General features: G+C 43.2%; 1 protein-coding gene across 1 annotated transcript in view; it reads left to right on the top strand.

Annotated features, from left to right (window-relative positions):
• LOC138268172 (CD209 antigen-like protein B) overlaps positions 1-11,254 on the top strand; it is a 62,375-nt gene extending 51,121 nt beyond the window's left edge. Inside the window, exon 6 of the mRNA XM_069217591.1 lies at positions 9,116-11,254. Within this exon, the coding sequence (XP_069073692.1) occupies positions 9,116-9,290 (175 nt within the window). The 3' untranslated portion in view covers positions 9,291-11,254. The remainder of the gene's footprint in view (positions 1-9,115) is intronic.
• Positions 11,255-12,169: the final 915 nt, after the last annotated feature.

Below are 12,169 nucleotides of genomic sequence, written 5' to 3'. Positions count from 1 at the left end.
TCACCTTATCTAAATTGGCTTCATGTTCAAGGTCAGTGGCGTATAAGGCTAGCATCTTGTCCCTGTCAACACCAGAGCAGTATGCGCTCTATTGGCGACAAAAATGCAAAAACCCAGCACTCTCAAAACAAATTAATTTATGCATTGTGCTGATATGTTGTGGTTTAACCTTTTGCATTGCAGAGTTCAATCCTGAAAACTTATTTTTAATATGCTTACAAATACTGTTCCTTTGCAATGTGTTGCTGCAGGTTTTCAGAGTGTTAGGGTGTGGCCCCTTTCCAGGGCATCCAGAGACTTTCCCTGCAACATGCCTTGGCGTGGTTCTGTGCTGGGCCAAGACTCTATAAAAGAGAGCCAGCCCAGCTCCCAGTGCTCACTATTCAGAGGTCCCGGTGCAGAGCAGCAGCTTCTTCCTGAGCTCCTGTCTCGGCGGCCTATTTGGATCTTCCAGTCTTCTGCCCTAATCCTTCATTGGTGATCATTGTTCCAGGCGGTAAGACGGTGGTTGGACTGTCCCGACACAGTTTTTGAGAATTTTCATATTCTTGGTTTAAATTCTTAAATGAGTAACAGATTACTTGCGCGCTACCATTTCTTGATATTTATATGGTACTTTACAAATAGGCAAGACGTGCGATTTATTTCATAAAGGTTTGACTTTGTTATTCATTGCGCGCTACGATTTCTTGACATTTACATGGTGGCTTAAGAATCGGCAAGACGCGCGATTCGTTTTATAGTGTTTAAACATTGTTGTCCATTGCACGCTACTATTTCTTGACATTTACACGATGTTTTACGAATTGGCAAGACGCACAACTCGTTTCATGAGCATTTAACTTTGTTGTTCATTGCGCGCTACCATTTCTTGACATTTACATGGTGGCTTAAGAATCGGCAAAAGAAGCGCGATTCGTTTCATTGTACTTTGATCTTGTTATTTATTGTGAGCTGTTATTCCTTGACATTTACATCGTGTTTTACGAATCGGCAAGACGCGCAATTCGATTAATGATGATTATATTTTGATATTCATTGCGTGCTACCATTTCTTGGTATTTTACATGGTAACACTCGAATTGGCAAGACGCACGATTCTCTCCTCGAGTTTAATTCATGTTGTTTATCGTATGCCACTATTCTAAGATATTTATTATGTAATATTCGAGTTGACAAGTTATGTGATTTGTGTCCTGAATCCATATTGTGTTATTCATGGTGCACAATCCTTTTATGGTGTTTACTATATATATATATATATATCTGCAATATGCGCAATTTGTGTTGAAACATTCTAAGAGTACACAGAAGGCCAGAGTTTCTAGATGCAATATTGTATGGTCCTAGTATACATTCTCAAAACAGGATTTATATGACTGGTTTAAAATTTAGTCAGAATGTTTTTTCTGATTCTCATGTAAAGGAAAGTACTTAAATAAGAAAGTTTTCATTTAATTCATCTTGATTCACCTACAGGTATCCGGCCATCTTGAAACTTAGTCATTTTAAACTTAACTCTTAGATTGTTCATGTTTTCAGAGTGATTAGGCTTAGAATCATAGTCTAGTATTGATTTCAGGAGATATAATTTTCATAATGTGTGTTCTAACCTTTTTCTTACTGCAGGTCTCCTTCCCAGCTGTTCCCTTCCTAATCCCCTCTTCCCCTCTTGAACTCTCTCAGTCTTTGTGATTTATCTATCAGAGTCTTGGAGCTGTTCAGTGGTGGACGTGTTGGGAACGTGCACAGACCCCGAGGATCTGGTGACTCTGACAGTCCCACTCTTCCTGTGTCAGATAGGAGGTCCCCATGCTCTCTGTGTGCACCTGTGCTACCACATGTTGTATTCCTTCTTGACCTGCATCCATTCTGCATGTTTCTATAGGTGCTTCATTGCTTGCTCTGTCTGGCAGAAGGGGAGCTAAGGTCTGAGTTGTGGCTTTGGGTTCCTTTGGAGCAGCTGGGGCCACTGGAGCCGGAAAAGAGATTGCTTGATGAGGGGTTGGTGAAGATGAGAGTACATTGTCATTCTCCTCTACTGATGTTCTTGCGGCCTTAGGGACAGACCTTGAAATTTTTATTTGACCAAAGTAGTCCGCACCCTGGTGAAGTTGCCAGATGCATCCAGGTTGGCTACCCTACTTGCCACGCTTGCTGAACTTGCTGTGCTTACAGGGCACCCTTCTTTTTCATTTTCTATTTTACATTGCCGGTGTCCTGAGAGCAGCGGGTGGAGGTGGAGGGTAGGTGATCCTGCTGTTATCAGAGCAGAGACATTCAGAACTTGGCCAGTTAGGCTGATGCTCAGACTGATGGTTAGATCGATAATGTCTTCCAGATCTAAAGGCCTACTTACTGGACTTGTTGGACTTGCTGGGTGTCCTTCTTTGAATTTTTCAGGAGGCCCTTGATGTGCCAAGATGGTAAGTTTGGAATTAGGAGCATCAGTTGAAGTCAGTAAAGGCAGCGGAACTGTGGGAGGGCGCTGCAGTGTAACCCTCGTTTGTACCATTGTTGGAATTAGAGGAGCTGGCAGACCCTTGCTATCAGATGTGTCTGAGAGAATAGCCAGGTTTGTGTCCCTCAGAAATTGAAGTTTAGTGGTCATTTTTGGTTGGTTTGAAGAACAGGCTACCTGGTCTTGAGTGTTGGAGGATCATTGGGTAAGTTTCCTCCGCTTATTTCCTTGCGCAGTGAGCTTCTGACCTTCCTGACCTCATCCTGTTGAGGCCGTGTGGTGATAAGGCTGGCTTTCTGTTGCTGCCAATCACTGCCAATTGTTGAGCTGGGCCTGGATCGCAGGGAGGTAGTCTGGGCATGTTGGCTGTGCTGTGATGTGGCTTGAGGCAGCCGTGGTCAGAGTCTGAAGCCTTCTTCTTAGCGCAGCCACACCTCTCTCCAAAACATTGTTGCCTGCTTGAGTGCCTGTCTGGTGGAGAGGGGGGCACATGCAAGCTATAGAGACAAGAGCTCAGAAGAGCCAAGGAAAGAATACTCCAGGGCCCCTCAGGCCTGGCAGGGTGCAGGAGTACTGATCACCAAGACAGCGGGCTTGCCCATAGGTTTCCCAATGATCCACTTGGTCTTCCTGTGTCCCCCCAAGGTAACAACCTTCTTGAACCCTTGGTCGATCAAAGCCAAGTGTTTTCTGGGCAGGGGACAAGCACACATCGCCCTGCTGGTGGAGGTGGAGATGGTGGCTGTAGGAAAGTCCTACTTTTTATCCTGGTCACCCCCAGACTTTTTGGACAGATACTGGTGGTTACTGATTCTTGGCTGTGCCCTGGGTACTGCTTACCAGTCCCAGGACCACTGCTCTGTGTAAAGTGGATATGCAAATTAGGCTAATTTTAATTGACAGTATAAACCTACAAATAAGTCCCTAGTATATGGTAGGGAATGTAGGTTTAGGGACCTCAGCATAGGTAGCGCACCCATAGGTGCACTGGTGAGGTGCCCAGTGCCATTTTAAAGGCAGGCCTGCCTTGCTGGCTGCTTTTAAACTAATGTTATATGCAAATTTGACTTTGGAATTCCAAAGTCTTAAACTACCTTATTTTTACATATATGTCACCCATAAGGTCTGCCCTCTGTGCCCTAGGGTTGGGTGCCATGTAACTATAAGCAGGGACCTTATAAAATTGTTTTATAAGCCCTGGACCCCTGACTTGCACCTGGACACTGCAATCTGAAGGACTGCACCAACTGCACACTTAGGCTTCACCACAAGAAGGACTTTGCCTGGCTTCAACTGGTTCCAGAAGGGACTCCCTACTTGCCACAGGTGAAAAATAGCTAACCACAGTCCCCTGCATCAAATCCTGAAGAAACTGACCAGCTGACCACTGACCAGTGGTCATTTTGGAGTTTGAGCCAGGTGCATTCTGTGAGTTGGAGTCCTAACCCTCAAGGAGCAACTCAGAGTATCTGGAACCTTGGGGTGAGCTGTGGACTCCTAAAGGACCTTCAAAGACCTTCTGGAAGAAAAATCCAGAATTTTGGAGAAGATTGGAGAACTTTTGGTAAAAACCTCCATAAAGGGACCGACCTGCCATCGAGAGTCGAGCCGGCTTACATTGACCGTGACCCCGCCTGACTTGCTGGTTTGTCCCGCTGAAAAGCTCCGTACTTCCTGGATTTCACCGGGGGATCCTGGAAAGGCAATCCGACAACGTTGATTCGAAATCGGCTTGCTATGGATGGTCTTCTGACGTCAGAGAGAAAAAGATCCAAAAAAGTGACTAAGTCTGAAGGTAAAAAGTTGACCGTGACTTCCCACACAGCGTATCCGAGGAGGGATCCAGGGATGTCGGATCAGGATTCAGCTTTGGCCCCGACGAAGATTTTGGTCCCGAAAAATAATTTAAGTCCGAATTTAGAAATCTTCACCAAGGTCTCCTGCAATGCGTATCTGAAAACAACTAATTCCGAAGGTAAACTTATGGCCAAGGCCTCCCGCTTGCTGTAGCCGAGCAGGGCTCCATCACAGTCAGCCTGAAACTTTGACTTTGCCCCGGTCGAGGTGCAACCAGATTGGTGCTTTTTGTTTCCATGCACTAGAAAATATTAATTCTTCAAAAATTCCTTATCCAATTTTATTCATTTTGGTGTCAAATTAAAGATAAAAATATTTCCTATTTGTAAAAATTGGTTTTGGATTTTTAAACTGTTTCCTGTGTTTTATTTAATTACTGTTTTGTGATACTTGAATGCTTTACACACTTTGGCCCTCATTACAACCTTGGCGGGCGGCGGAGGCCGCCGGCCAAGTTTTAACTGCAGAGCGGCCGCCAATGCGGCCGCAACCCCGCCAGCCCAGCGGGGATGTCGGCCGTAACATGAAAGCCAGCTCCTAATGGAGCCGACGGTGTTGCGGCCGTGCAACGGGTGCAGCTGCACCCGTCGCGCTTTTCACTGTCTGCTGTGCAGACAATCAAAGGCAGGGTGGGGCTGTGCCTGGGGCCCCCTGCACTGCCCGTGCCAAGTGCATGGGCAGTGCAGGGGCTCCCAGGGGCCCCGCGACTCCCCTTCCCGGCAGCCTTTCCATGGCGGTCTCTATCACCATGGCCATGCTGGCCGGAAGGGGACTCGTAATCCCCTGGGCAGCGCTGCAAGCAGTGCTGCCCTGGCGGATTAAAACCGCCGGGACAACCATGGTGGGAAACCGCTGGTGCGATCGCAGTGCTACCGCCGCGGTCGTAATTCACCAGATTGTACCGCCAGCCTTTTGGCGGCACAATCGCCGAAACAGCCCTGGCAGTCTTTGACCGCCAGGGTTGTAATGAGGCCCTTTGTCTGCTAATTTAAGCCTTGTTGCTCATTGCCAAGCTACCAAGGGTTGAGCTGGGGTTAATGTATTGAGACCTAACTGAACCTAGTGCGGGTTCGTGGCCTATTGCTAAGTGTAGGTACTTACCTGCCCTTACCAATAATCCATTTTCCAACAGTGGCAATGGCTCAGAAGCACACCCAACCCACAAACGGCGCCCAAACCTACCCGGGCCTCTATCGTGGGCCAGGGCTTGACCTGAGTACGGCAGGAAACTACCCTGCTGCAGCCTCACAAGGACAGCCACTCTGCCCCTCTCTTGCTGGACTCCTGTGTCAGCTTGCTCCTTACCCATGCTCCTGTGGCAGTCACTTTGCTTTGGCTATTGAGTGAAGGTAAAATTGTGGCAGCTTCTAGCCTTCTTTCCGGGTAGGATAATGGAACCAGTGCGGTCGGCAGCAGTAGACAGCATGAAGAGGAAGGCGGCAGCAGCAGGAGGAGCCACTCCTACCGCACTGGGTACACGCTGAGTGCCCTGAGATGCAGCAGCAGTATGGTGCCACAGTATAGTTGTGGTGGCCTGCAGCGGCGGCCCGTGGCGGGCTCAACGGCTTAGGGGCTCGAGGCACTCAAGTGCGCTAGTTCTCAGACTTTTAATGCCCCCCACCACCGGCCAGAACTATCGTCAAAAGTGGCTGCAAACGCAGTGGTCTCTGCGGCTCCGGCCTCTCCTCTCCTCGTTGGCTGCTCGACCGCTCAGCTGATTGACTCATTCAGTCTTTCCTGACTCCACTGGAGTCGGGAATAAACAACAAGTTAATAAGTTATTCTTAGTTTAACATTCACTAGGGAGCAGCTGTGCGTTGAAATGCTTATTGAATTACAACCAACTTTCCAAAAATATGATTCAAAAAGCCTGATGGGCTGGGCCACTGCTACTTTCCTTCATGTGATTCCCCATGCTGCTTTGATTGTAAAAATGTTGTAGAACAGATTCCAACTGGTAGCATGCTTCAGAACGAGCTTCATTATTTTCTGTCTTCTTTGACAAAATATCTGTAGAGCATCTCTATCCGCACAAGTCTGTGAAGACCTTCTGAGACCAAGGATCAGCAGCGAAGTCTTCCAGGACAGTAGGTCTTCCTGAGCTTCAGATAATTCCGTACACCCAAACTCAGAGGACGTCAGGAATAGATTATAGCAGACCGTCTACTTGATGCTGTAATACCTGTTGTGCATTCATCCACTGGGTACAGGAATGTTGCAGCATTGTTCTTAGATGGAGCTAGTTTGGATTCAGCCTTGGTGGTTCTACCAGCCTTCTCCATATTTGAGGACTATCATAATTAGGTCTAGTAGCTGCTACTTGGTCCATTGTAGGTGCCCTTTCAGTACCCTCTGCGCATAATAGGCCTAGGTCCCTGCTTGCCCTAACTCCAATTCCAATTTTTACAGAGAAGACAAATCATAATGGTTTATCAGAGTATGTTTACTAGCATTTACCAACTGCATAGGAGGGTATCCAATTTTCACTTAAATACATTCATTATAAATAGTAGGACGACACATATTAAGGGTATATGAGGAGTATGTATTGTTTTGTATCATTTGATATTATTTCTCCAACAATACAATTCAAGCAAATAGCTCTGTGCACTGTGAGAAAAAGTGTTCATGTTAAAGTGTGCATGTCTGAGTTATGAAAGTAACAATAATTCTTTATAATTGATTCTTGGGCCTGGCTGCAAAGGCTCTAAACAAACTTCTGAAATTGATCAGGTGAGTAAATCTTACCTCATACTTATAAAAATAGTCTTGCAGTACAGGCCATGTCAATGATTTGTCCCGGTGCCTAATCATCCATTTAGGTCTTCCTCAGGACAAACCGAGGAAAACAAGTTAGTCTTCATGCTGTTCATTTCAACATGATTCCATCTCATGCTCCCCATGGTCGCCTCTCAATCCTCTCGAATGGCTTCAAATGGTAACCTATTCCTTTAGCTAATCCAGGGACAAATAATCCCTTTTTTAAAAAGATGGCACCCTACTTAGTATTTCCCATTTCAGCCAAACAACACTTGTAAGCTGACTTTGTGGTAAAGGAGATGTGGTTTGGATATATTTGGCAACAGTGACTCGGCTGTGAAAAAAATATCCTTAAAGGGTCTATAGCTTACTGGCTTGCTGTGAGCTGCCATCCAATGCATGGTCTTGAGCCCGCAGACTGGAGTCCACCTGCTTCCATACTCATGCCGCACAGCCAGTGCACGCAACCCTGTACCTCATGCGTCTCAATGCTACTAACATCAGACAATGTTTAGGAAATGTCCTCTATTTCCATCTTTTCAAAGAAGAAGAAAAAAAACTTCATTTCTCTTTCCAATGAGGGGGGGGGGGGTAGGTTAGTCCACCTTGTAGGGTCTAGGCCATACTTAAGGATGGAGGACAAGCAAATATTAGGGACACATAATACTAGAAGGCTTTCCAGAGGTAACACCTATAAAGAGTAATTTGCAGAGAGATTACTGCAACTTTGTTTGCCATTCCTGTTTTCCTGTCTCGCTGCAACTAAGCACAAGTGATTCTTTGCAGAGACAGTATATTGTCTTTGCCCTTCTGTCTCATTGCCACTTACTGATGTTGGGCGTTGGCTGCCTTGCCAGCCATTTTCCATCAACTACAGTTTGGCCACCCGAGCCCCCCTTCTCTCATAGTGTGATCATCAGCTACTTAGCACCTCAAGCCACCTCTGTTGTCTGCTGTTGCGTACCAGCAGTTCTACCATTGGCCTACTGGGATGGAAGATACCGAGTGTTTATATTTATGTTTGGGGTGTTTGGTGATACCATACATTATTAAATAATTTGTTTCTTTCTCATACAGGGAATAGATTGGGCCACTTTATAATAGTCCTTTGCTGGATAGTTTATGTTGCTCATCACTGATATTGCCAATGGAACTGTACACAATCCAGGCTGTTTTTATCACTATATGGAGGTGCTGTGTTTATTCTAAGGTGCATGTATTGGCCTACTCACCCCAGTGTTTGTGGGAGTAGCACGTTCGCCAACAATCACCTCATGTAAGAGTGTGCTGGGGAAAGTAAGCCTCATGAGGCCCTAAGACATGGAGTTTCTACTTAACCCAGTCTGCAGTCCCCTATGCAGGAAAGTGTGCTTACTTCTCAGCTAATCTAACTTCTCACAAAACTATAGAGTTTCAGTCAAGGGATAATACAGATATTAGATGTCTAATATCTAATCTTCCTTCACAATCAGAAAGTAAGAAAATTCAAAAGGGACAAAGGAGGCGAAACCTAAACAAGTTATCTATTATTACATATACTATTTACCTTTCTCTATACTCCAGATCCATAATGGACACTTTTATACACAATATTGTTCAATTGTTCACCATTACTTCTACATTGGTCTCTACAAGATGTATCAGAGAGCTCAGTACTCGACAGCATGTGTGTGAGTCAAAGATCACGATGCAAATTCTGGCAAGTTCAACTCTATCTTTAATCTTTTCGAAGTGACTACAATTTAATTGAGCAACAACAATATCTGTCCATTTCATCTCTTAGAAACATCAATGATGTGATACAAAGCGATTTAAAAAAAAAAAAACAGGTGATTATTATTTTGTGAAAAAATCAGGGTTTTAAACTAAAGTACTAACCATATTGTATTTGCCCTGAAAGCTGCTAATTATTGTTACCATAAGGCCTGTTTTATTGTTAATCTGATGCTTTCCGAAATAGTTACACGTGCAAGACAATCTGATTCATGAATAATGATATTAAATGTACTTTTATTGGCTCATTTTGTTTTTAAACAGGTTTTGGAAAACGGGACAGCCAGATAACTATAAAAACTTAGAACACTGTGCAACAACAGAGCAGATGGGAAGTCCTTATTCATGGAATGATGATACATGTACGAAACAATTTAGATACATATGTGAAAGGGATGCAGACCAGGTGTTCTTCAGTAGCACTGGTGTGTTCTACTAAACATCTGCGACTAGTAACCGGCTCGTTCTATCATCGGCTTGACCAAGCCTTCTTTTTGGTGTCTGTGCTCTGCCTTTTCCATTGTTCTTAATGCCACACCTACACGCAGGTCATATGTTTCTATAAGACATCATCGGTGTAGCTGCCAATCAGTATTACGATCCCTGGCAAAGAGTATGGAGAAACCTAAAAAAAGTCAACTGTAATAGAAATGCAATATGGATGGAATTAGAAGTAAGACGATGCATTGGATGACCTTTTTGGACCCTAATGACAATTGTAATTTAGGGTAATTACTTCTAACTGAATATATAAAGGATGTAATGTGTGCAGAGTGGTGGAACAGCATCTCAGTACTCAGTCTGGAGCTTGCTTGTGTGAAGATTAATTTATATGCTTTGCTAGAGTGATCCATGGCCCCCCCCTCTAAAATCCTTCCTGTATATTGATTCATGGCATACTTCTGGGTGACCACCTGTTGATTTAGAAAAGATACATTTATCGATCCATTTTGTTTCAGGCATCACACAACCCTCTCAGATATGACAAGATCCTCCATTTATGCACTTCGGAAAGAATGAAAGCCCCCCTCTTTCTGTTGTGCCATATCCAGTGTAACTCTCAGGACACTGTTTGAAAACTTAAAGCTGACTCCTTTGTAAACAATGGGCACGGGGCCTACTCTTTCTGTAGTTGGTCTAAGGCATTGCATAATAGATTTGTGGGCTGGTGGCCTGACAAGTAGAGACACGCGTGCATATAGAATACTGATTTAATTCGGAAATGAATGAAGCAACCAAGAAAAGTTACACTTAAAAAAAAGAATCGGAGTTGGGCTTGGCATCTAGATTTCTTGTAGTGGTAGTGTGTTAGATTAGATATCTTCAAAAGTCCCAGGGTTAGATGTGGTGCTTGCAACAGATACCCTTTTAGATTGCATTAGCAACAGACACACTTTTAGATTGCCACTTTAGTGTGGAGAAGTAAGTACATACCTTCATTGATCGTGTTGGTAATTGGGAAATGTTTCAAGGCTTCGGCACTCTTAGTCAAACCTCATGTAGTTTCCAAAAAACTGCGAAAGACTGCTATGTTGAGCACCGGTTCAGAAAGGTGTAAATACGCAAGCACATCTAAAAATGAAAATCACAGTTTTCCTCAGGTAATTTAAAAAAAAGTCAACCAATTAAAAGCATGATGTGCTGCTTAATTTCAACTATAGTGAATTGAGTTTTAAAAATATATGTATAATTTAGGTTAATAGTAAGAGAATTGGTTAAGCAATTTCTTAGTGCAAACAGCCTTGGGGTAAACAATATTACTCTTCAGGAAAAAGATTGAATAGATATTAAGTTTGCAGTATTGTACTACTGAATCCTGAAATTGGTGTAGCAAGAAGGATTAAAAAAACTATTTGAAGAACTATAGAGAGATATACCTCAACGTTAATGCTGCTCCAAATCAAAAAGAAGAATCTTTCTCAAAGGGTAAAAATAAACAAGAATAGTTCAAAACCATGAAATTAACACCATAAGTTACCTATATTGAAATCTTGATAGTTACTAGTGCTTGTTATTATTCTTGAAGGAAGGAAGGAAGGTTCAGACAACCAATGAACTACAAGAACACAGGAAGAAATCTCATGGAGAAATTCAGAGAAAGCTTGAGAGGGATTCCTTCAGTATTACTTCTCCCCATTCCCCGTTCCCATGTTTCTCTCTGCCACTTAATGTGATCCTGGGTGTTAAAGGAAGGCCTGGGTATTTGTAGCAATCACAAATAGTCACCAGCTATCATCAGCTTCTGCAGATAAGTCCTCACCACCCAATTGTCCCTTATCTGGACTCCTTTGCTACTCCTCTTTGTACGGTGCTTCTTTGATTTGCTTCTATATTTGCACCTCATTAAACCCATTTATATAAATGAATCCGGTATATTGAATGTATAAAAATATGTTGCACTCTACAAACCAATTTCCAGTAGATTTCTTTACTTTATTTTAGCAAAAATGAGTGCCCCCCCCCACTGACACATTTTTACCACCACGGTCTTGATCATGGATAGGTCAGTCCCTTTTCTCTTTCACGTTATATAGTCCATTAGTTACTAGTTATTACTGAGGCATGCTGGATGGCGTTGTCCATACATATCACTATGTTTTAGGGAGTTCCTCTCCATATTATCATTATTCCAAATACCTATATTGAATGGAAAGGAACAGATATTGAATTACAACACTTCTTCACAATTCTTAATAGCAACGAGTTTGGTCTGCAGTTCACAATTAGAACAAGCAAAACTGAAATAGAGATTCAGGATATTAAGGTTTATGGGCATGATCAAACTCTGGAACAACAATGTACCGCAAACCCCGCATCAAATAGTATTCTACATGGCAGTAGCTTTCATCCACAAAGTCTATTTAAAAGCAAATCATATGGGGAATTTTTAAGAGTAACATGAAGCAGCTCAAATGATTTGGCTATGATGAAACATTTGAGGATGTTAAACACAGATTTGAAATGAGGGGATATCCGAAACAGTATATCAATTAAGTGGCAGCCAAGGCATGAAAAACACCCAGGAACCAAACATTGATACAAAAAAGGAAAAGTGATAACATTAATATAACATATGAACGAATAATATGAATGATAATGACATACAACAAGGAACATAAGGAAGTTTTAATATGCTTAATGAACATTGGAGTCTTCTAAAAAATTATCCAGATATAGGTCCTATGGTAGGGGCAAGACTATAACCTATAGAAAGGCTCCTTCTATTAAGTATAAACTTGTGAACAGCCATTTTACCGGGAAGACACAACGAACTTGGCTAGTTGAAAAGAGCATCAGCTTTGTGAAATGTCTGAAATG

This window comes from Pleurodeles waltl, chromosome 12 (assembly GCF_031143425.1).
Source record: "Pleurodeles waltl isolate 20211129_DDA chromosome 12, aPleWal1.hap1.20221129, whole genome shotgun sequence".
NCBI classification, from domain to species: Eukaryota; Metazoa; Chordata; class Amphibia; order Caudata; family Salamandridae; genus Pleurodeles; species Pleurodeles waltl.
This window is presented reverse-complemented; position numbering and strand designations above follow the sequence as displayed.